The sequence below is a fragment of the Eleutherodactylus coqui genome, chromosome 4 (genome assembly GCF_035609145.1).
Source record: "Eleutherodactylus coqui strain aEleCoq1 chromosome 4, aEleCoq1.hap1, whole genome shotgun sequence".
Lineage (NCBI taxonomy): Eukaryota > Metazoa > Chordata > Amphibia > Anura > Eleutherodactylidae > Eleutherodactylus > Eleutherodactylus coqui.
Window position 1 is genome coordinate 9,598,771 of NC_089840.1, and position 26,336 is coordinate 9,625,106.

At 46.9% G+C, this 26,336-nt stretch overlaps 1 protein-coding gene and 1 long non-coding RNA gene across 2 annotated transcripts in view; one reads left to right on the plus strand and one right to left on the minus strand.

Moving 5' to 3' along the window:
• The first annotated feature begins 23,065 nt into the window (after nucleotides 1–23,065).
• LOC136625091 (uncharacterized) overlaps nucleotides 23,066–26,336 on the plus strand; it is a 47,044-nt gene continuing 43,773 nt past the window's right edge. Inside the window, exon 1 of the long non-coding RNA XR_010792504.1 lies at nucleotides 23,066–23,136. This is a non-coding gene — a long non-coding RNA (uncharacterized lncRNA). The remainder of the gene's footprint in view (nucleotides 23,137–26,336) is intronic.
• Nucleotides 23,376–24,753, minus strand: LOC136625090 (claudin-8-like). The gene has a single exon (XM_066599054.1). It carries the CDS (start codon nucleotides 24,594–24,596, stop codon nucleotides 23,919–23,921), a length of 678 nt encoding a protein of 225 aa, XP_066455151.1. The 5' UTR covers nucleotides 24,597–24,753; the 3' UTR covers nucleotides 23,376–23,918.

Here is a 26,336-nt window from a genome sequence, read left to right on the forward strand (position 1 = left end):
CAAGTCCCTTTTTAGCTCACTTGTGATGTACAGGCAGTGACCAGTGGTCAACAGGCTGTGGTGGCGCTGGTTGGTCAACAGGCTGTGGTGGCGCTGGTCGTGTCCCCTTCCCCAAATATTGAGATGCAGCATAAATGTAGACTCTTTCTGGGTTGGAGTGTCACTCCCTCATCAAAGGTACAGATCCAGACAGAGTTCAGAAAATACAGGCATCGCACTGACAACGTCCCACAGTGAACTCTCTACAGCGTACGCCTCTCATCGGTCTCGCTCAACTAACTCCGCCCCTTCCTCTTCCGCAACCCGTACGCCTCTAGCACCACCACACATCCTATTAATCCTTTCCAATCCACTGTCTGACCCCTGAGGACATTATGATTTAAGGCTGTACAGCTCCGATGTTGGAAGACGTCCGTCGGGGTTCTCTTACTGTATATTGCCAGCCTCTCTGCTGTCGGAGCCTATCCAACGTGTCGCCTCATGCAGTACTGGCTTTAGCCAGCAGATAGCGCCGTTGTATGACAGCAGAAAAAGAGTAAGCCCCCTAGGAAAACCAGGATACAAATTGGATTGGAAAGGGTTAAAGTAGTAATAACCCTGAATAGGTAACACTGAAGGGGTCACCTCTGGGTCAATCCAGGACAAACCACCCAAGGGGTACGACTGACCACCTCCGATTTTTAAGAAACTTTGCACATTTGTTTGTTACTGGAATGTATATAAAAATATTCAATCAGGACATGGGGTCAAGAAATGCATAGGGGGTAGGGGGGTGTCAAAAACTATTGGATGTTGTAGTTTTCTCAAAAACTACAAAGAGCGCCTTCCTGACATTGTGTGCTGAGATACTTCAGTGTACAGGGCATATAGAAAAACTTTTCAGCTTCCTCTCCGGGGAGCTCAGTTTAAAAAAAAAAATATTTCAAATGGCTCCTACCTTCTGCTCCTCAAGCTGTCCCTAGCACCCAGCCTCCATGCCAACCAATCTGCTCCTGCTCCCCACTGCTCTGCCTTGCCACCAGGAGAAGATGAGGCACTGGCACCACTGATTCAACAAGACGAAATTCTACAGGGATCAGATGCCTGGACACCACCGGTGTGCCGTGAGGGTCTGTCTGACCACCATGAGAAGAGGAGACACCGGCACTGCTGCTCCGCTAGTCCCTAAAATGGCACCACAGCCTCCCATTGACTCCACCGTGATGAACTTCTATTGTGGCTGGACGCCAGGGTAAGACCTGCCAAAGGCTGCCTCTCTGCTCCATTTTATTCCATACGCTTCATCACCTGACCTGATTGCTTCATCCTACCCATCATCCATCATTCACGCTTAACCAATCTGCATTGACTGCTTCTTCATTCCACTGTATGTGCTTCATAATCTGCAAGGACTACATCTCCACTCTACTGCTTTTGTTTCTGCATATGTATTTGCTCCACACTCCGTATTAACCGCTCCTCTCCACTTTCGCCTACCTTTCACCACCCGCAAAAGCCTACTCCACATACACCCTGCCACTCCTACCCAATTGCTCATTTGAGCAAGCCACGCTGCTAGACATGGCAGCTTGACGGGGCAGGAGACAGGTATACCACACTAACAGCCCCAACACCTTACACATCAACAACTACATCTCTGCTATAGCTTCTATCGCCATCCTCACTGCTAGCTTTAACGTTTTACTCCTACACCCACCCCTAATGCACTCCATCCACATTAGCCCCTCTCTCCTCCTCTCGCCCATGCACAGCTCCCACGCACTATTCACCTTCCTCAAATGCCTCCATCCCCCCGACACCGCTAACATTATCCACCCTCACAAATCCCTCAACGATCTGCTCACCCTACTACTTCTATCAGCGGGGAACATTTCTCCGAATTCTGGCCTACCCCTCACTGCTTCCTACCACAACCCCCCACCTACCACACTAAAACACCCCCAAGCCTAACCACTAGCCCATGCGTACTCTCCCCTGTCCCTTTCCAATGCGCCCTCTGGAACTTCCAGTCTGCATGCAACGAACTCCCAACTATCCACGGCCTCTTCGCTACCAAACGTCTCAACCTGCTCGCCCTCACTGAGACTTGGATACAGCAATTTGACACTGCTTCCTCTGCTGCACTCTCCTACAATGGCCTGCAATTCTCTCACACCCCTAGACCGGATGACAGGCAAGGAGGAGGAGTAGGTATTCTACTTTCACTGAATTGCACTTTCCAGATCATTCCATCGGTTCCCTCACTCTCTTTCCCATCATTTGAAGTGCATTCCATACGACTCTTCCGTCCACTGCCCCTGCGAGTTGCTGTCATCTACTGGCCACTAGGGCCCATCCACCTATTCCTGGACCACTTTGCTGCCTGGCTCACACATTTCCTATCTTATGAAACCCCATCCCTCATCCTCGGTGACTTGAACATCTCCATTAATGACCCCACTTCCCGATCTGCCTCCCAGCTTTTATGTTTAATATATTTTTATTAAAGTTTTGATATAGGTATACAAACATAAAAACGAAAAGATCAACCTATAGGAGGTCGCGTAGGACCGCAATACTGACTTAAACATTTTGCAGAAGAAACAGGTGTCATCGCAATCAAAACAGTAAGCACATCTGCAGCAACTGTACTTATAGGATATGAAATATGAGATTTTGATGAAACACCAAACCTTCAAATCCGAGACTTCAACATGTTTACAATAATGAAGGCAATTTTCAAATATCTGAGACCATAAACAGAAACTAGTAACTAAAACCTTCAGAGTAGATAAAAAGAGACAAGGAGTCTAGATAAAAAAGGAGAAAGAAAAGGAAAAAGGCCACAGGGGAAGGTAGACATACTCAATAAAGAGGGAGGTAAACCCCTCCGGGATGTCCTGTCTGCAGCCACCTCTCTCCTCCCTCCATCCCATCCAGATTGCAGCCCCAACCCAACCCCTCCCCACAGAGCTCCTCAGTGCCCAGCCCTCTCACCACCCCATAATATTCTGAAACTTGGGTGAATCACGGTATGTGTTCCACATTGCCCAGGTGCGCCCACTCAAGCAGAGCCCCTTTGAACTTCATCGCCCAGTTCCTCAATGTACATTAGTTGGTTCAGCTCCTGAACAAATTCCAGGGTTGAGGGGGCAATGGTGCTCCACCAATGGCGTGGAGTGAGGCCGCAGTGAGGAAGTGCCACAAGAAACCTTTTTTAATAGCTGCGAAAGGGCCAGGAATGATAGACAGCATTGCCAGTTGTGGGGTGGCCTCCAGCGCGCTGCGCGACACCCCCCCCCCCCCCATACAGCTCAAACACTCTCTTCCAAAAAGGTTGGATGAGTGGGCAATCCCACCAGATATGCAGCATGGTACCAAACCCAGATCCACACCTCCAACACTCCTCTGGAACTGAGAAAAATATGCAGTGAATCAGGTCAGGGCATCTGTACCACCTGAAAAGAAGCTTGAAATTTTTCTCCTGTGCCTCACAGGCCAAGGGTAATTGATGCGTAAACATGAAAGCCCTCTCCCATTCAGAGTCCTGCAACTTTAAGGCAAGATCCCTCTCCCAACCCCATACTGACATACCGTGGGAGGCCCTGTGTGAGCCTCTCCAGAATGATTCTATAAATCTTAGAGAGGCCAGCTCGCAAAAATAATTCCTCGATGGGTTCAGGGGGGTTCCTGAAGGAACACGACCCCAAACGGGTCCTCGAGAGTGAAGACAACTGGAGATACTCCATCCACAACAGTCTCTGCTCCGGACGAGACGCCTGTAGCTCATTAAATGATGGAAGACCCCCGGAACTCATGATCTGGCAGCACAGCGTATTCTCCTCTTCCCGGCAGCCAAGGAAACTCAATCTCTCCTGCCCTGGGGGGAAAGTTGGATTATGGAATATGGGGGTCAATGCTCCTCTATGAATCGTCACGTCTCTTCTAGTAGTCAGTCTGTCCCACACGTCTAAGCAGTTTAGAGTCATCCCAGTGTGAGGCGAGGCCATTGGTCTATCCTCCACTGGGATCCACGGCAATAGTCGCAAGTGAGGCCAGATCAAAGCTGACTCCAGACCCACCCACTACTTTGAGGCTGCATGAGGATGCCAGTCTACCAGTCTGGTGAGAACCGTGGCTGAGTAGTAAATTTTAAGGTCTGGGAGACCCACTCCTCCCCTGGGTTTAGTGTGTGACATGTTCCGGTAACTAATACGGCTATTCCTCCCCCCCCCCCCCCCCACACACACACAAATACCTCCCAACTTTTAACGCTCACCTCCTCCCTCGACCTATCACAGCTTTCGGATTTCCCCACTCACAGAGATGGCAATACCTTCAATCTCTTCTTCCACTGCCTCTGCTTTGCCTCCCACTTCACCAACTCCCCGCTCCCACTCTCTGATCACAACCTCTTGTCCTTCTCTGTCAAACACATCTCCCCAGACCCTCCTATCTACCGCACCTACAGGAACCTCCAGACCGTCAGCAGCCAACAGTTTGTTGACAATTTACAGTCTTCCCTGTCCCCATCTCTCTCCTCGTATGCCACCTGCACAGCAGGAATATTGCTGAAATCTGGCCATTCTTCACCACGGACACGCTAAAGACACTCGTCACCCTCATCCATTTCCGACTTGACTACCGCAACTCGCTTTTAATTGGCCTCCCCTACACCACACTCTCCAATCCATACTAAATGTGTCAGTTGGACTAATCTTCCTATCCAGCCGCTTCTCGGACACCTCTGCACTCTGACAGTCATTGCACTGACTGCCCATTTACTACAGAACTCAATTCAAACTCCTCACCCACAAACTCCTCCATGGCAACGCACCACCTGTCCATACATTACCCAGCCCGTGCACTCCGTTCTACTAAAACACTCAGACTTAATGTCCCCCTTATCTGAACCTCGCACTCTCGCCTCCAGGACTTAAAGGATCTGGGAATGTTTAGCTAGCAAAAAAGGAAGGCTGAGAGGAGACTTAATAGCTGTCTACAAATATCTGGAGGGCTGTCACAGTGCAGAGGGATCAGCCCTATTCTCATCTGCACAAGGAAAGACTAGAAGCAATGGGATGAAACTGAAAGGGAGGAGACACAGATTAGATATTAGACAGTAAGGGGATCAATGAGTGGAACAGGTTGCCACAGGAGGTGGGGAGTTCTCCTTTACTGGAAGTGTTCAAACAAAGGCTGGACAAATATCTGTCTGGGATGATTTAGCAAATCCTGCACTGAGCAGGGGGTTGGACCCGATGACCCTGGGGGTCCCTTACAACTCCACCATTCTATGATTCTATGACTTCTCCAGAGTGGCACCGGTCCTCTGGAACGCACTATCACAAAATATCTGGGCAATCCCTGATGCACATAACTTCAGACGCACCCTGAAAATACACCTCTTCAAAGAAGACCACCAAATCTCCTGAACTAAACCCCCCCCCCCCTCACCCAATACAACATGCCCATGCCACAGCACACCTGGACTATGGTCTGTCTATTACATATTATACTTCTCCACTGAACCATGTACATCTCACCCCTGTACCTCCTGCTTCCGTGTACGTCTCACCCCTGTACAACCTTCTCCATGCTGTGCTTAAGCCCCCCCACCCCCACCCCATCCGCTTATTCCCAATAATTGACCACTACATGTAATTGTTTATGTTTAATTTTCTCTGTTCCCCTATGTTTTGAAAGCGCTGCAGAATAAGCCAGCACTGTACAAATTAAGGTTATTATTATAAATCTGGCGTCTGCCAGTTTTATTCCACAGCACACAAATACAGTCCAGCATGTCACAAATACCCCGGGGTTCACAACCCACAGCGTCACCATCACCAAGTACACCTGTGGGGTCAAGAGGGCATCTCTGTCTATCAGACTAGTGATGGACCCACAAATAGTTCGCACCGGACCTCAGGCTCCCAGTTCCTGATGCGGCATCTTAACACCACCTCTCACTGGTCCACACTGGACCTCAGGCTTTTAGCCCTTCCAGTTCTACTGAGCTGTAACTTTCCCCTGAGTGTGGCAGGATCTTATTCTTTTATCTTCAGTTTCTGCCACACCGAAAAGGTGCTAACCCTCTCTTTCTGCAGTACCAGAATGCCTGTCTGTAGCCCTCTGCAGGCCACTCTGTGTACTGCACTCCCACTAGGTGCATTGTACAGGTGTTTGTTCAACTACAATTGCACACAAATGCTAGCTAGAAGCACAGACAAAAATTATCTCAGACTCCAACAGAAAGTGTAACAAAGAGTGCCTATTCTGACTCAATAACATGGCTGTAAGCGTATCGGCTGAATTACCTTCTCTTGTAGTTATGGACCAGTACTCACAGCAGGTATTTGTTGTCAGACAGCATCTAACTCGACGGCAGAGGCATGTGAGAAGATTCCAGGGTTTATTCAGGTATCTTGTAGAATGCACGTTCAGCAGTAGGTAAAAAGAATGATGATGAGCCGAGGCACAGAGTAGAGACCTAACACATAGGCTATAGACAGGAAACTCCCTAGCAGTAGGAAAAGGAGGAGTTGTGCAACACAGGGGGTACAGAGAACCAGAAGGGACAAACTAAAGAAGGCAAACACTTGCAGATACAGTACAGATTATACATGTCAATGAATAGAGTCAGGTAGATGAGACATGACACTCCCCGTCTGAAATCTTTAGATTTCACTGAATACTGTTTTGACGTAATGTCCTTCAAAGTCCAGAAATTCTTGTTCAACCTAAAAAACAAATAAACAAATGCGACAGCAATAATAAATGAACAAGTCAACTGTTGTGGCAAAGTAATCCACAGGTGGACTTCTTCAGGTTCTCTCAGTTGCAGTCTGCGGTGATATGCTCCCCGCCATGAGCTGTGTAGTATAATCATAGCTTCCTTAGGTGACTTCCTGCCTTGGAAGAAAAAGCAGTAGTTCAAATTCTGTGACTGTAGGGTGTGCTTTACACATATGCCAACCACTACACTTTGATGCGTTCTTTGCAAAACACTGGGCAATGTGAATTAGTCTGCCAATGGTTCGCACAAGAGATCTCCATGTCGAGAAACGTTCAAAGCGATGTGACTTCAGCTTCACCTTAGAAGTTACAGAAGTCTAAAGTGTAGAACTTAGGGCTCTGATTTCCTTGTCAGACGCTGGGTCCACCAGATCATAGATGGCATTGGTAGGTAACAAACAAGGATCTTCGTATAGAAAACTTGGAGGTGAAGACCATATGTGGTCTAGCAGATTTGATGTTGGTGCGGCTCTTGTTCCCCGGTCAGCTGGATTAAGTTCTGTGGGGATGTAATGCTACTGGTTAGGGGTGGAGAAACTTCTGATCCTTTCTACTCGGTGTCCTACATACACGTAGAATTGTTTTGTTTGGTTGTGTATATAACCGAGAACAACCTTACTCTCTGTGTAAAAAGGGAATGAATCAAATGTGACGTCCATTTCATCCCTTATCACTTCGGCAATCTCTACTGCTAACACGGCTGCACAGAGTTCAAGTCTTGGTATGGAATGCGCAGGTTTTGGGGTTAGTTTGGCCTTAACTAGTACGAATCCACAGTGTAGCTCATTGTTGGCTCCTGAGATCTTCAGATAGGCCACTGCGGCTATGGCTTCCATTGATGCATCAGAGAAGATGTGTATTTCCCTTTTGACAGCAGCTGAAAGAGAACTGGGAGCATAACAGCGCGGTACTTGGAGTTGTTCTAATACTTTCAAGGACCTTTTCCATTTTTCCCACCTTTGTTGTTTCTCGACAGGTAAGGGAGCGTCCCAATCCATATTCTCAGCAGTAAGCTGTCTCAGAAGTATCTTGCCCTGAATAGTGATGGGGGCTATGAACCCGAGAGGATCATAAAAACTGTTCACGACCGATAAAACTCCATGCTTGGTGAAAGGTTTGTCGCAAGCTAATACTTGAAATATAAATGTATCTTGTTCGATATTCCAGAGCAATCCTAGGCTGCGTTGTATAGGAAGAACCTCAGAGCTGAGGTCAAGGTCCCGCAAGTTGATTGCATGATTATCAGATGGAAAGGCCTTCATTACTTCCTTGCTGTTGGAGGTAATCTTGTGAAGCCTAAGGTTCGCGACAGACAGCATTTCCTTGGTTCTGGTGAGGAGATCAATCGCCTCTGCGCTTGTGGGTAAGGATTTAAGTCCGTCGTTATCCGATCTGTGCTCCTTCTCACCTTCTTGGGCTGTCCTTCTCAGTCCATAGATTGCTACAGCAGGTGATGGACTGTTGCCAAAGACATGTACCTTCATCTGGTAATCTATGACCTTTTTGCTGACATCATTGTCCTTGTGCCATAGGAACCTGAGATAGTTTCTGTCATCTTCCTTAAAGGGGTTCTGTCATTACAATCTGTATTTTTTTTCTCCAGTAAATCTGCCCTGCTGGCACAACCTGTTGTAAATAACACATACAAAACATTTTTTTCAGAAGTAGTACTTACCTAGGCTCCATTTTTCACCTCCATGCTCTGTTTACATCTTCAGCCCCTCCTGCTAGGAGGTCATCTCCCAGCACCCCTTGCTGTGCTGACCACTTCCGCCCTCACAAAGCTACTTCCGCCCATCCAGTGCAGTGAATAGTCCTGCCTGCAGTCCACCAAAATCTGATAGTGTTTCTCCCTGTCTCTGTCCCTGAACACCCAACACTTCCCAAGGGCTTCCAGATCTTCCTTACAATCTTTGGCTGATTTTACATAAGTGAGCACTATTTCAGTCCAAGTAACTCAGACCAACATTTCGCAAGGCAAATATGCAAACACACATACATACATATACTCACACACACATAGCTATATGTATGTATATGCTTGTATATACACAAGCAGAGAGATGGGTAGCCGCAGAGACGCAGATAGAGATACACACACACACACACACTAGATATTTATAAAACACACACACATATATATATGTATACTGTATATATATGAGTAAACATACATACATATATGCTGTCCTTGTCTGCAGGGGGGGAGAATGGAAGAGCCAGAGGAGCAGGAACTGAGCTGCCGCCCCCTCACCACTATTTGCAATGGGAGGGGAGGAGCGGGGGCGGAGCTAAGCGGGGAGACTTAGCTCCGCCCCCGTCTCACCCCCTCCTATTGCAAATAGTGCAGAGGGGCGGAGAGGAGGCAGAGAGGGGGCGGGAGCTCAGTTCCTGCTCCTGGCTCTTCCATCCTCCCCCCCCCCCCTGCAGACAAGGATCTGCCCTGCTGATGCTCTGCTCTCTGTCCCCTGTTGTCATGCTCCCCTGCGGTGCTGTAGCCTCCGCTATTGGTCCACTGCTCCGGCTGTGTCGTTCCCCTGCTGTGAGCCTCCGCTGTTGTACCGCTGCTCTGCCTTCTCCCCTGATGCTCTGGCGCTGAAGGACCCCCACTCTGAAGCTCCTGTGTCGCAGGAGCCTTTGCTGCTGGCCCGCTGTTCTGCCTTGTCCCTTGATGCTCCTCTGCGCTGCCGCTGCTGTGCCTTCTCCCCTGTGCCTTCCGGTACCCCCCTATCAATGCGCCCAGCCAATGAGGAAGTGGGGGCGTCACCTGGCTGTCAAGCAGCCCAACAGTGGTGTACACCCACTACTTCCCTGCCTGGGCAATGAACGCTACGTCACTAGTGACGTATGCGTACATTGACCTGCAGGAAGCAGAATGTAGCGCAATGTACGTTACATCACCGGATCCAGCTAAATCGGGTAGCTGCAGGTCACGTGACACAAGCTGCTAGACGATTCAGGAGAAGATTTGGGAGGAGAAGAGGAGAGGTAAGGTTGCCTGGGGAGCAATAGGTAAGTATATAATTTTTTGTTTTTAATGACAGAACCCCTTTAACGATGAAGCAATGGAACATCTGCTGGATGTCACCCATAACCGCAACGGGTTCTTGTCTGAAGCGAATTAGAACGCCCATGAGGCTGTTGTTTAGGTTAGGGCCTGTGAGGAGAAGGTTGTTGAGAGAGACACCTTCATGCTGAGCACTGGAATCGAACACAACTCTGATTTGTTCAGGCTTTCGGGGGTGATACACGCCAAAGGACAGAAGGTACCAGCATTCTTCTCCTTCCCTTACCGGTGGTGCAGGTTCTGCATGGTCTCTATCGAATACCTTCTGCATGAAATCTACGAAATGTTTTTCCATTACTGGTTTTCTCTCAAGAGTGCGTTTCAGAGAGGAGAATCTAGTGATAGCTTGCTGCCTATTGTTAGGTAGCTTTACTCTTGGAGAATGGAAGGGTAAGGGAGCTACCCAGCTATTGGAGTCATCTTGGGTGAATTCCCTTTCCATGACCTTGAGAAATTCAATGTCTTCTCTAGCAGGTGCCAACTTGTTATCGTCACTTGTTGTATTGAACACTGTTGATCCAAGACTGTCATCCCAGAGGAAAGTGTTTGTACTGTCTTGTTGGTCATGGTGCCACTTACTGTTAGTCAGTTTCTCCTTCACCCGATAATGGTGTGGGCATGGATCAAAATAAGTACTGCGACCATTTGGCAAGATGTGTGTTTTAAATGAGGAAATCTTGGTTGGCTTTTTCATCTTGTCTATACAGACATTGCCTATGATGACCCATCCTAAGTCAAGGCGCTGGGCAAATGGTGCATCATGAGGTCCATTAATTTGCTGACGTATTTTGTGCACTCTAAGAATGTCTCTACCCAGCAGAAGTAGGATCTCTGCGCTCTTGTCAAGGGCTGGTATTTTGTTAGCTATAGCCCTTTGGTGGGGATGATGGAAAGCGGCCTCTGGTGTAGGGATCTCTCCCCTATTGGATGGTATCTGATTACATGCAACAAGTGTGGGCCAAGGTATCTCAAGATTGCCCTTAAGAGAGGCTACTACAAGTCCACTGGCTCTTCTCCCTGAGACCTCTGTCACTCCACTACATGTACCCAAGGTATATGGGTAAACATTTCCCTTTATGTTAAACAAATCAAAGAGTTCTGACCTCGCAAGTGATCGGTTGCTCTGGTCATCGAGGATGGTGTACACCTTCATAGTCCTTTCTGGTTGACCCTGGGGGTACACATTGACTAGGCATATCCTTGCGCAGGACTGGTCACAAATGCCTTCTCCACAGACTTCTGTGCATGAAGAAGATACAGTGGTAGGACTTGCTGCTTGATCTGTGTTCTCCCTGCCATACGTTGGTGGGGTAGGGAAACTTGTAGCTGGTGCAGTACCAGGTTGAGATGGGTGAAGAGCTTGTACATGATCTTCACAACCACACTCAATGCATTTGATGACATTTTTACAGTCTTTAGCAATGTGTTCAGTAGAAGCGCAACATCTGAAACATACCCCAAACTTCTTTAGAAGCTCCTTGCGTTCTTGGAGTGGTTTCTTCCTGAAGCCGATGCACTTCCTGAGGGGATGAGGCTTCTTATGGAAGGGACACAGGCGATTAGGGTTTTCAACCTTTTCATCTTGATTGCTTTTGTAACTGACTCCCTGTGAAGCTGACAAAGTAGAGGGAAAAATATCAGTCTTTTTACTGACATTGGACCTCTGCGGCCTTTGTAGTCGGCACGTGAGTTGTCAGACTTGAATGGATGTGGAACGGGATTGGATTCCTCATAGGAAAAGCTTGGGTCGTTCTTGGATTCTGCAATGTTTTTGATGAACTCACAGAAGTAGGAAAATGGAGGAAAAGAGACTTGATTTTCTCTCTTATATCTTGACCCCAGGGCGGTCCACTTCTCTTGAAGGTTGTATGGCAGCTTGGACACGATTGGGTTTACTCCACGAGCAGTGTCCAGGTAACTGAGGCCAGGTAGGTGAGTATCTCCCTTGGCCAGCTGTAGCTCTAGCAGTAAGTCACAGAGCTCTTGGAATTTCTGATTGTCTTTACCAGATATCCTTGGAAAGGCTTGCAGACGTTTGAACAGAGCATTTTCTATTGCTTCAGGACTACCATAGGTTCTCTCCAGTCTCTCCCAAGCGGCTGCAAGGCCAGCTGCTGGATTTTCAATGTGGACAGATCTGAGTCTCTTTATTCGTTCTGTAGACTGTGGGCCAAGCCACCGGATCAGTAGATCTAGTTCTTCCGAAGCAGTAATGCCGAGATCATGAGTTGCGGTTCTGAAGGCACATTTCCAGCCTCTGTAATTCTCAGGCTGGTCGTCAAACCTTATCAGTCCTGTCTTGGTGAGCTCACGACGTACCATGTAACTTGACATGTCAGTTTTCTCTGACTTCAGGTGTGAAATTGGTTGAGTGGTGCTGATCACATCGTTTGTGGTGTTTTGCGTGAGAGACGTAGGTACATATGGGGCTGTCAGGGTATTCAGCCTGGGAGTTGGTTTGAAGTCCATAGGTTTGGTGACATGTGGATATGGAACCATGTAATTGCTAGAGGTTTGGGGAACCGCTGGTATTTTGAATTGTCCATGAATACCGGTATATTGAGCTTGCTGGGGTGCAGAGCCTTGGTGCTCCATATAGGACGGAAGGTTGGTGTGAGGAACAAGCAGAGTTCTGTGCTGACTTTGCATGCCTGGTGTCTTGGAAGAATGTGCGGCCTGTCGCTCTGGAGAGACATCTGTTTTGTCTGGAATGTTTGTGGCAGATGGGGAATTGAAGCATTGGCTTAGTACATAGTCTCTTGTACACTCGAGAGGTTCCTCTGCATCCAGTCCGCTGAAGTCAATGCTGTCTCTTTCGCTCTGACTCGTGGCTTGTTCTAAAACTCTTAACCTTGCTACAGCTGTAGCATGTTCACATTGTTTCTCCAGAGCCTCTATTTCCGCTTTTCTATGTGCAGCTTCCACTTCTGCTTCTGCTTTCTTTTGTGCAGCTTCCACTTCCGCTTCTGCTTTCTTTTGTGCAGCTTCCACTTCCGCTTTATGTGCAGCTTCCACTTCTGCTTTCTTCTGCGCAAAGACGGCCTGTATCTTAGTCGCTTCCGCTTCTACGCGTGCTTTTAGAAGCTGCTCACTGAGGGTGGAATGCTTTGAAGATCGTGACCTGGATGTATGCTTGGAGTGCCTTATAGAGTCAGAAATGTGAGATGACACCTTCTGAAGTTGCGCAATTCTCGTTTCTGTCTTAGACTTAATGTTGCGTACTAAGCCGTCTCTTTCTACACTGAGATGTTGGAAGCTTTGCAATTCCTCTATGGAATCCTCTGTGTTTAATTTTCTCAAAGTGTTTTCGTACTCCTGGACCTTTATATTATAATGTTCGTACGTTGCACGAAGCTGTTGCAGGGCTCCCTCTAGTGGTGACACATGGAGTGAAGACAGACTCTGCTGGATGTTGGAGACATGACTCAGTAATGTTTCCCACAGTTTTAAAATGTCAGAGGAAAGTTCCTGCTTGAGACTTTCAAGGTTCTCTCTAACCTTCCAGGTTGGCTTATTAGAGCGGCTGTCTCTTTCACTAGACTGCAGACTAGGGTCCATGCTAGCTTGTGCCTCAGAGTGTCCTTCAGCCATGATGCAGCACACAGGATGGAGGTAACACTGAGGAGAGTTATAGCTTGGTGGGAGATTATGAGCTGCAGCTGTGGTTGTATGTGGAGCTGCTGGAGGAGTCTTTACAGCAGTGTCTGCCAGGATTTATACACTCTTTTTACTATTCTGACTCCATAACATGGCTATAAGCGTATCGGCTGAAGTAACTTCTCTTGTAGTTATGGACCAGTACTCACAGCAGGTATATGTTGTCAGACAGCATCCAACTCGACGGCAGAGGCATGGGAGAAGATTCCAGGGTTTATTCAGGTATCTTGTAGAAGGCACATTCAGCAGTAGGTAAAAAGAATGATGATGAGCCGAGGCACAGAGTAGAGACCTAACACATGGGCTATAGACAGGAAACTCCCTAACAGGAGGAAAGGGAGGAGTTATGCAATACAGGGGGTACAGAGAACCAGAAGGGACAAACTAAAAAAGGCAAGCACTTACAGATACAGTACAGGTTATACATGTCAATGAATAGAGTCAGGTAGATGAGACATGACAGTGCCAGACTAGCATATAAAACAATATTTGCATTGCATAAGTCCTGCTAGGAGTCAGAATTTGCTAAAGATGATTCAACGACACAATCATGGCAAAAGAAATTAAATTTTAAAAAAACTTACAGAACTGCTTGTTGACTGTCAGTGTCCCACTTGTCCTCAAATACGCCATGGGCCACCTCCTGCCAGCAGGTGTCCTTCTGCAGATGCTCCTTGTAGTCGGCGCAGGTGATGTCCCATAGGGCTGGACTCTGCTCAACCATAGTGGTCAGCATCTCCATATCAATGCCACGTTTCCAAAGTGAAGTTCTCCAAAACCTTCTCCAAAATGTCTGCCGTGGCTTCCCTGCCATTACCTGCCAACTTTATGGTGTCCTGATAGCTGGCTGCACAATGACGCTGTTTTTTACTCGTGTACATGTGTACTGCCTGCGCATTTGTGCATCACCATAGACACTTTGGTTGCACAAATGCACACTATAATAGAGCATGCTACTTTTTTTTAGCGCACACTAAATCTAGTAGTGCGAATAAATCCCTTGAAATCAATGTGTTCTATTCTGTGTATTGCGGACGCAAATAAGTCTGTGTGAAGCCGCCCTTGGTGATGCGGCCTATTTTGGGCCTAAGGCCTCTTTCACATGGCCAAGAAAAACATGCGAGATTTGTGTATTGCGAGACGGTGCAGGAAAAAAAATCGTGGCATGTACTATCTTTGGCTGTTCCCTCAGAACACCTCCCATCGCATCTCCTATAGTATTCAATGGGGCCGACAAAGCATTGCACGGAGTGCGAACTGCATGCCAGTGTGATGTGAGGTTACCCATTGAGAACAATGGGAAGCACGCCATGATCCTGCGCCGTGGTGGCCAGCCGTGCCGGACGTTCACTACTTCCCTGCAGTGATGCGAGGCATTTTGGCACAAAAACACCTCCTATCCGCAGGGAAAGCGCACCTTGGCAAGTGCGATATCGGGCCGAGTTTCACGGCCGAATATCGCAGTCACCCGTGTGAAATTAGCCATAAGGAAGCCTTGTCTTTTTGGTACGATTTTCATCTCCATTTTTGAAAAGCCATAGTTTCTTTTGCTTTTCCATTGCCAGATGGGGGTTTTCTGCAGAGCAGGCTGGAGCTTTTATTGAGGCCATTTTTATTTGGTAAATATAAAGTATTGTATAACTTTCATTCCTTTTTTTTTGGAAGGCAGGAAGAAAAAAAAAACGCAAATTCTGCCGTTGCTTTTTGGGCTTTTTTTACAATGTTGATCATGCAGCATACATACCGGGATACATGTTTTCCTGCGGTCGGTACGATTATGACAATACCAGAATTACTTACGTATATATATATTTTATTTTTCTTATTATTATTGCACAATAAAAAAACATTTTTTTGAAAAAAACTTTTTTGCATCGCTGCATTCAAAATCCTACACTTTTTTATTTTTCCATGGGCGGAGCTCTGTGAGGGCTGTAGTTTCTATTAGTATCAATTTGGGGTTATATATAGGTTTTTTGATCACTTTTATAGCATTTTTTTGGAAGGCAAAATGTACAAAAAAAGCATTTTGGCTCCTTTTTTTTTTTTTCTTTCTAGCATTTACCATGCAGGATAAGTGTGTTGAATTTATTGTATGGGTCGTTATGGATGCAATGATACCAAACATCTGGGTTTTCAGATTTTTAAAGATTTTTAATAAATGAAGAAGGGAAAGTGTAAAAAGGTTTTTAGTTGTTTTTTTTTGTTTGTTTTTTTAAATCCCTGGATAGGTCATCAGTAGTTGATGGACAGGGGTCCGCCGTTTGAGATCCTTGTCCATCAGCTGATCGGTGGGGCCAGGCGTCATCATCAAAGGTCACAGGAAGCAATGGGAGAACCATGCTTCTACACTTCCTGCACCTCTCATGGTCACATCCTGTCCTGAGCAGGAAGTAGAATAGCAGCGCACTGTTCTTAATAATTTCAATTGAAGTGAAGCCAGCACAATGTTTCCTCCTCCGACCACTGATGACGATGTCCTGCCCTGTGGTGAGCAGGAAGTGTAGGAGGAGTGCGGTGCTCCCATTGGTTTCTAAGGCAGTGAAGCTGGTGCTCTCCTGCTTCCTTTGACCATTGATGGTGATTAGCTGATGGATGAGGATCCCGAGTGCTTAACCCTTGTCCATTAACTACTAAAGACCTATCCAGGGGACAGGTCATCAGTTAAAAAAGATGGGAATACGCCTTTAAGGGGTACCACTACTGAATCGGAGCACTAAGGGGGCAATTAAAGTGTCCGTGAGTCCGTGCGTTACATGCAGAGCCTGACAGCAGCTGTGTGCTGACAGCACCTGTGATAATGTCACATCATGTTATCAGTTACAGGCTCTTAGCTCCACCCCTAATCACATGATGGTGACACAGGTCCTTTATTCTTGTGCACTGTATGAGGGATTATGGGCGGACTACAACCCCTCGCAAACTCCCGCAGCCTCAGTTCCTATGGATACAGCAGGACTCAGTCTGGCAGTTTGTAGCTGGTTGTGACACAGCTGCACCCCTGTGTGGAGACTCCAATAAATGACACCTCACAAATGTCAACATACATAGCTGGCAGTGCATAGTGACCAACAACATTGAGGCATAGTCCTTCACCGCTATCTTCACATCTCCTGAACGTGATATCATGTCATCTCAAGTTCTAATGCTGCCAACACCATTAGTAGGGGAACTAAAAGGGGCACACGCGGGCACTATTAATTAATTTAAAAGGGCACTTTTACTCCTCCATCTGGGTTTTCTTTGTAAATGTCAGTCAGCCTGGGAACGCAGGTTTGTGCAGCCAATCACAGACCTCAGTGGTCAATGAAATCCGTCATTGGCTGCAGCAACCTGCGACGACCCATCAACAGGCTGACTGCTGCCTGTAAACAGAGCGATGGCAGCAGGAGGAGCAGAGAGCAGCACTGGAGATGCAGGACAGGGGAGTAGGAGTTATTTTACTATTGTTTTTTTTTTTGCATGGGCAGCAGGAAAAAAACCCCAAAAGACGGAAAACCCCTTTGAATGGTACTAAGTTGTGGAAACTAGTTTAGAGGTATGTGGTCATTTACTAGCAGCCCTGTGTGTATACTCAATGTAATAAGTTGTATGATCTGTGTTTAGACGTCATTTATGTTTCCATCTCTGATTACAGCTCACACACTAACTTGGGGTCTACAGGAGTAGATATAGGGGGCTAGTGCTGGAGTATGGGCGAGAGCGCCAATATAAGGTGGTAACGCTGCCTACAGCAGCAGTTCAGGAGTTATTCTTGCTGCTTCTGCCTTGGTGCAGTCGGCAGGATGCTGGCATCTGTGGTGGCGGAGGGCAGCAAACCTCAAATGTGCCCGAATGCCCAAGGACGGCCAATGAAAAAGTGAAGGGGTATGTAAGGAGACAGCACTGCTGGGCTGTACCTTGCAGCCACTCTGGAGCTGCTCTGTCACCGGGGCACCATAAATAATGTCACTCACCTGCTTCACAAGCCGCACCACCAGCATTTGTCCTGCCATCTCCCCTGACATGTTCATTTTAGTAAATACTTGCAAATAACAATGGGGACATCTTTTCTTAGAATTTACCATAGAGTAGTGCTGCCCCTCTGTTATTCTTCCGAGAAACTGGGCATTACCATTCCCACTGACAAAGGACTGACAATCAGCACTGGCAGCACTGATTGGGCAGTGTCAGGATGTGCAGGGACACGCCCCCAACTAGTAACACCCACATATCAATGTATTCATACATTTCCAGGAGGAATTGCAGAGGAACAACACAACACAGAATTGCTCCAGAATTGTTATTTCATGTGGAATACAAGTATACACTAAAACAGACATGTCAGGAGAGCCGACGAGGCCTCTCTCATTCTTTCCCCAAAGGAAGGAAAGGCCGACCACGACTATCCAGCTATCTTAACCATTTGACGCTCTTGGGCGTACATATACACCCTACAGTATTGGGGTTTGTATGGAGAGGGATCAGGAAGTGATCCCGCTACACACAGGGCTGGTGCTAGCTGTTCCTGACCGCTGCCAGCAACCACGTGATCAGGCTCACCGTAGCTGTTAACCCTTTAAATGCCACAGTCAATTCTGACAGCAGCATTTAAATGCCTCATCAAAGTTCGTAGATCCTGAATGGCCCCCCGTGTTTGCCCACCATGGCAGCTGGGGATAAAAAATGTATGGTGGGCAAAAGTTGGCAGCAGAAAATATAAATATATATATTTTTAAATATGTTTTATGTTTAAAAATACTCCAGCAAAAAAACCTATAAGTTTGGTATGGTGGTAATCGCACTGACCCGTAGAAGAAAGTCATCAGGTCATTTTTGCCACCGCATGCACACCATAAAAACAATAGCCCCACAAAGAGGGTAAAATTGCATTTTTTCCCATTTCACTCCACTTGGAAATTTTTCATTTCATCATATGGTACAATTGTGAAAAATACCATTAAGGGCTTATTCAGACAGGTGTATATCGGTCGGTTTTAACGCCCGGCCAATATACGCTGTCCTTCTCTGCAAGTGGAGGAGGCGGGCCGGGCTGGGAGCAGTGCACTGAGCTCCCGTCCTCTCTCCGCCCCTCGCCACTGCTTGCAATAGAAGGGGTGGGACATGGGGGGAGCTAAGCACCACTCTGGCCCGCCCACTCCTATTGCTGGCTGGTGACAAGGGGCAGGGAGGGGGGGGGGTGGAAGCTAAGCTCCGCCCCATCCACTTCCATTGAAAAACAGCCAAAAGGGAGGAGAGAGAGGCAAAGAGCCGATGAGGGGGAGGGAAAGGGGGACTGCTCAGAAAGAAGCTGTGAGAGCGCCGGCCAGTATACGCTCGTGTAAATAAGCCCTAAATCCCATAAAAAAGAAGCCATCAGACAGCTACAAACAAAAATCAGATAAGCGCCTCGTTAAAAGACAAACAGCAGCCAATAATGAATAGCAAAGGTGAATGAATGGTGTGCACCCACCTGGGGCTTGGTGGACTTCCCTGGTTAGAGAAACCACCGGCACCAGGGGCGTAACTATAGGGGATGCGGTTGCACCCGGGCCCAGGAGCCTTAGGGGGCCCATAAGGCCCCTCTTCTCCATATAAGGAGCCCGGTACTATGAATAAAGCATTATAGTTGGGGGCCCTGTTACAGGTTTTGCATTGGGGCCCGGGAGCTTCAAGTTATGTCTCTGACCGACACCCACATCCACGATCTCCTTCAGCATGTATCTCTAACTCCCCATCCAGCTCCCTGGAGAGTCGTCATGGGGAATACACCCACTGAGGGTTGAAGTAAAGTCGATCAAAAGAAAAAAGATCCCCGCACTCCGGAGTTCCGAGAAAGCAGCCCTATATCTGTATCACATGAGTTAAAGGGATTTAATGCAACCAGTTTGAGCAGTCTTCATTCGCCTTTCTCAAGCATCAGACAGCTGATGGAAAAATAAAAGTTTGGATTTTTTTTAAAGTGGGGAGAAAAAAAGGGACATAAAAAAATAAAAAGCTGCAACCTTAAAGGGTTAAAATTCTATTTCCCAGCTGTAGTGCATGCTGGGAGTGATAGTTCCACCGCAGCCAGAGAGGCCTACGGTGGGGAAAACTGCCCTAAATGTTATGTTATTATATCAGCCAATCAGAATTCGGCTTTCTTAACCTAAAGTGAATCAGAAGATGGAAGACTGACTCTTATTGGTTGACTCTTTATGACTGAGAGGTTTCCCTTATATGAAGCCTATAGAGTATCCCACACACCAAGGATCAGGCCGACAAACCATGAAAATACATTTTATTACTCATCTCATACAATGAATGCTTACATGTAATATAGTGGATCTACACATAGAAAAGAACGGATCGCTGCAATAACACCGTACAACCACATCACCGCCATATGGCAGCGCAGAGTCAGTGACGTCTGACAGGCCACCAACATTAACACTGTGCCAAGTTAGAAAGTTATTCCCTCTCCTGTAGAACTTTATGATGGGTGGGGTCTGACTGCTGGGACCCCCGCGATCCTGAGAGCCCCAGTTGATACCTGAGTGAATGGATTAAAGGCCGTGGGGGTGTGCGGTCGTTCCATTCATGTCAATGACAGCACAGGACATTGCCGAAGCCCTCCAAGATATCGCCAATGCAGTTATTGAAGTGAATGGAGCAGCCTGCGCGATCTCTGCTTCATGCCCTCAGGAACCGACCGGAAACCCCATTTTTGGCTGGACAATCGGTTGATGGATGGGTATACCAAGCGGTAGACTTGAAATAGGTCATTAATTTTAAAAAAAGTCAGGAATACCGCTTTAAGCCCCGCCTCCAAAAAACCTCACTTGGGGCAGATTTACATAAATCCCATCCCCTTTAAGGGAAAATCCTGATAAGAGCAGTATGTTGGGAGCCAGGATAATGCCATCTGCCACGGCCTCTATTCAACCCCCAGCAGGTTTGAAGCTGTGACTTCAGTGAATTGGGCTCCTTAACTTCGGTGCCGCTAGCCTGCTTGTAGACAGTTTCCAGGTAGCATCGCAACGTGTGGACTGAGGTTTCCTAATGAATTGCCAGACCCTTTATAAGAGCACTTTGTAATTCCGGTCATAATATTGTGAAACAGAAGTGATAGATGAAACCATCCACGAAAGGAAATGACATAATAATGGCGAAGTAATGGGCCGTTATCCCAAACCCGGTCCATTCGGTGCGAGAAAGTGAGGACTTTCCGGTAATGTGTGGGTTGGCTCTTTAAAGGATAAATCCAGTCAAAATGCCTTCCTGGTACAGATGTAGCAAAGTTTAACTCGATACTTAAGGCGTTAAGATAACTTTTTGTGCCGCAGTTTATTTACCCTTTCAATTGATTTTCAATAGCTTTTTGTTTTAAGACTAGTAATTATTAGGAAATGATAGTACCAGTGTTTCTGGGGGCGCAGTGCGCCACTTACTGATATAATAGAGTGAAAACGATTGGAGTTGTAAGAACACGGCTGCTGTTTTAAGGCCTGTGATGACATTACACTTCTAGGGTGTTTGATAAATAATAGATAGCTCTGCTACATGCACGTCACACACATACATTTCTGCTACATGCACATCATACACACAGCTCTGCTACATGCACGACACACACATACACAGCTCTGCTACATGGATGTCACACACACAGATGTGTACATCACACAAACATATAGCTCTGCTACATACATTTTTCATCCCATACAACAGGGATTCACAACCAGCACTGCAGAGTCCTGCACACACTGATCACTCCCTGGTCATGTGACCCCAGACTCCTCCCACGCAGGTGCCTAATCACATGATGGTGACATCATCACAGGTCCTGTAAGCACATGGCTGGTGTCAGGCTCTGCATGTTTTAGGACCTGTGATGACGTCACAGTCATGTGATCAGGGGCGCAGCTCAGACCCCCTGTGACTGATCCCATGACAGTGGCATCTTCACATGTAACTCACACAGTCACTCATTTACAGACAGGTGGTCATTAGTATTCCATAGCAACTGAGGCCGCGGGAGTTTGTATGGGATGTAGTCCACCCATAATCTGCACAGGGACGATGGACCTGTGATGACCTCACAGTCATGTGATCAAGGGTGGAGCATGTAACTCACTCACGGACGGACAGGTGGTCATTAGTATTTTGATAAGAGTAGCTTTTTAAAGGCTTATTAGCAAGTCCATCGCCTTTTTTGACTACTAACACAATATACTTGTGGGGCATCCTGAGGAACGCAGCAGGACCTTTTGTTTCAATCTGGCTCCCATCTCCAGATATCTCTGAAGAAATTGTGTGTGCGCCGTATGCTATTAAGCTGTGGAACGTCTGATGGGCAGTCTATCTCTGCCAGCGGTTCGGACTCTCTACCCGCCTATTCAACTAAAAACCTCCTTGCTGAGTGACACTTCCAGCATGCGTTCCACCTTCAAAGCACTTGCGCCACACTCGTCAATTAGGCGCATGTGTTCCGGCTCCGTCTTGTGCCGGTATAGCATCATGCGCATGCACGTTTATCAGCGCGGCTCAAGCGCCTTTAAGGTGGCACTCATAAGGTCTCCAGCAGGCAGAGCTGGAGACATCATTCAGCAAAGAAGGAGCCATGTCTTAGGTGACTAGGCAGGGAGAGAGCCCAGACTGCTGGCGGGAGGGGGTGAGACGGGGACTGTCCATCCGACAATTCACAGCTTATTTGCATGCGGCATATTAACCATTTCTTGGGTGATATCTCAAGATGGAACAAAATAAAGGTATAACTGCACTGATCAGGATGTCCCACATGTCAAAGTATACTGCGTCTCTAGGTGAAAAAGAAGATGACAGACTTCCCTTAAGATAAGCTAACTAGTCACAGAAAGTTACCAAGTCAAGTTCAACTTTGCTACGTGTCCTTAATAGATACATATGAGAAAATCACACTGATCAAATCTGTGCTCCTTAGTGACCACCTTGAATAATACCCTTCAGGTCTAATTGCTACTACAACAACCTCCAATTTGCCATATGGCATCCGTAGACGTCTATGGGGCTCCCTGTTCCTCCGAATGGCTCCTTTTTCTGTAAAGTTCATATTTGCCATTTTCTATCAGGCACCCTATATTCTAGGCTATAGAAACAACATGGAATATCTCCATAATGTAGGGAATATATAGGGTTGCCTGGTCAAGGTAAAAGGGGTAAGGTTAGAGGGTGTGATTAGGGGCATAATGTATCATGACCTATATTGTTACCTTAATTATTCTAGCGGCCGCAACTAGTAACTGTGCCCCCAGTAGTGGTTACAATAGTAATAGTGCCTCCAGTTGTGCCCCTATACTTATAGTGCCTCCAGTTGTGCCCCAACAGTTATAGTGCCCCCAATACTGGCACCAATAGTTATAGTGCCTCTAGCTGTGCCCCAATACTATTAGTACCCCCAATACTGGCCCAAATAGTTATAGTGCCCCCAGTAGTAATAGTTACTCCGTTAGTGGCCTCAAAAGTAATAGGGCCCCTCGTGTTTCCTCCACACCCTGAACCTATACACGCCATAACCAGAGCTATGAACCTTGAACCCCCCCCCCCCCCTCCCTCCCCGGGCGTCTGCCACGCGTACAGGATGTGCAGGATTACGGCTCTTATTATGGTGGCCAGATGGGATCTAAAGACATAGAGAGCAGGTGAGTGAAGTACTAGATACTGCGGGGTTGTTTCCCGGCTCTTAGCTAACAAATTTTACTGGCCATTAATAAAAAAGAACTACCGACCCAGCTTATGGACATAATTACTGGCCGGGCCGGTGAGTAACTAGCCATATAGTGGCACACAATGCATGTGGCTTCCTAGCAGGGACCCCATGTGCCTCCATACAGGCTCCGCTGACCTGTGGCCATTGTGCACAGCAGAACATAAAGCAACCCAGCATTAAACCCATTTATTCAGACATTTACATAAATCAGAGAATTTCTTACCAATAATTTTCTTACACCCGCACCCAACCGTATATACAGTAATTAATGGGAACGAGAGGGCCAACATCGCCGCAGACCTATCTATGGCCTTATTATTTGCCCTAGAAAAAAAGAAATGCAATAAAAAAATCCAATAATGTCATATATTCCAGTAATTAGTTTTTCTTAGCATCTACTTTCACCTGCCTGCAAGCAAAGTCTCCTTCTGAGATTTCCGCTTTAAGGTACGGTTATTGCAGAGTGTCACCAACATGGAATGTTAGACGTTTGCCTTCCGGGTGTCCTACAAACAAGTTATTGTAAATCCTGACATCCACACCATCTACCACCTTCTACCTAGTGATGGCATGACGCCCTTTTATGAGCTCCATGGGCTCAAACGTCAGACTCTTCTCCCTTCCATAGTCCAAGAACAGTCCAAACCAACAGCATTTTCACACATTCAACGATGGACGGTCCGTCATCATATTTTGGCCGCACAGCGTCCATGGCTAAACATATTGGCTTTTTGAGTACAAACTCGATGTCTTCCTCGACACGGCCCCTCGAGTCACGTGGGACGCAGCCGATTTTGGGGGTAGAGAATAGGTGTACTTCCTCGTTGTAGAGCAACACGAGCAACAAAAAATGCCCCCACCGGCCACTAGACAGAAAGCTGTTGCCCAACCGATGTAGAGAGCTTCGCCAAGCTCCCTCTTCTGAGCCGCGTTGACCAAAGGGTTGTAGAAATCTCTGATGATCTGGTTGGCCGTCCAACAAACTGGAATCAATACAAGGATACCGGACAGGATGAAACAGATTCCCGCCACCAGGAGTATGAGCCTTTTGGATTTCTCATTGTCTTCCGAACAGTTGGTGCATTTCATGCCAATGATGGCAACGAGGAAAGCCAGAAAAGACAAAATCACCGCAATGCACATCAGCGCTCTACCTGCTTGCAAATCCGGTGTCAGCGCCAGCAAAGAGTCGTACATTTTACACTGCATCCGTATGTTGGCTTGCCGGAAGCAGTTCATCCATAGACCTTCCCAAAGGCTCTCGAACACTACGATGTTGTTCTCAATAAAAGCCGTCACCTTCCATTGCGGCATGCCCGTCACTGCGCAGGTGCCAATAACGCCAATGCATCCTAGTGCCAGTCCGGCTATTTGCACAGCACCTATATCCATGATGTTTTTGCAGTGACTGTGCAGCCCAAGATGCTGGATGACAGGTCTCAGGTGCTTGAGAAGGAACACAAGGAACTCTCCACGGAGAAGCGCTGCAGATCACGTCTCAGCCACCTGCTGCCAGCGACAACCCAGCAGAGACTGGCTGGAATTTTATGTACTGAACTGTTTCTAAAATTGAAATACCACCAAGTGGAGCAAAAATACCTGTTTATCAGGTTGAGCAAGTTTACTGGCCAATGACATGATAGCTGGAAGGGGAGGGGTCAGGATTCTTCATCTCGATAACTGTTACCTCTCCGCTCGTACCTGCTTCTTCTCATGTGCTACATCCCCACAGCTGAGCGAGCGGGCGAGTCTGCTGAAGGGCAATCTAGGGCGCTCACATGCACAATTCATCCACCGCCTGTAGAAACAGTCACTATTTCCCGTGCATGGACCTCTTCCAAAAACCTTCAGCCGTACTATAAAAGAGAAAAAGGAGACGGTGCTAAGCTGACACCGGGGAACAGGTCACCGAGCCCGAGAAACCACATTCTTTGGTGTTGCATTGACTTAAATGGACAAATCGGAGAGTTTTGAAGAATAACAAACCCACTTAAAAACAAAAACAGTAAAAAGAAAAAAGTGTCTTAAGTGAAAAGGAAGCGATAAGAGGGCAAATGTGACACAGCAAAGGATCAATGTAAATAGAGGAAATGTGAAATATACTAATCCGTAGAGGAATTCCAGCCTTCAACAACAATGAGGCTCAGAGAGGGGCTCTTACTTCCCCCTTTTCTTCCCAAACAATTAAAAGTGTTTTCCAGGACAAAGGTAGTTATGACTTATCCTTAACTCAAGTTAGGTCATCAATATCAGAACGTGGGGTCAGACACCCAGCGCTCCTGGCAATCAGCTGCTGTTTTCCGAGTCATTATGCTATTCCTTGGTGCAACAGATTCCCAGAAACATAGCGTTGTACACTATGCAGTGGCCGTGAATGGTACTGCAGGCTCAATACCAATCACATCACTCAACGGCTCCAGGCCTTAGTGTAGTGGCTCCAAAAACATATTTGATTTGGAGGGGTGCCAGGTGTCAGGATCCCATAAGCCTCTTATTGATGACCTATCATAAGCACTGGATTCCCAGTAGAAGCTTAAGAGTAGGTCCTGTAAAGTTTCCTGGCCCTGGACCATCAGGGAATTATGGCATTAACTACTTCACAGTTTTAGATTTCCAGGGACTTAAAGGGGTTTTCCAGCATCTGTACACCCTGAGTTCCCTTCATATGTATACCCTGTGGAATCAAGACCCGGGTTCCTTTCTTCACTTGGCTTCGCACCGTTTGATCCTGCCATATTTGGAATACGTGAGTGCTGCTTGTGTAAACCATATTCTATGACTGAGTTCCCCATGTAAATGAAGCAGCAGTGTGCAGAATTGGAAGATCCTCGCATGGATTCTCCCCATTGAAATGAGGTTAATTCGTATGTAAATCTGGAGCATCAAATGGAAATCCACGGCATCCTCACAGATTTCTGATAGAGTTCCATTGTCTGAACACAGCCCAACATTTCTCTACAGCCCGTTGTTCTTCTACATACACTGACACATTTTGGTTTTCAGGGGTTTAGCTCTTTTAATTGGATGTTTCCATGGTTACTGAAATACAATCATATGCATTTCATACGTTTTTAAGCTTTAACTGACAAATTTTTACGTGTGCTGCTGGGATCTGTAGTTCTAAGCTTCCTA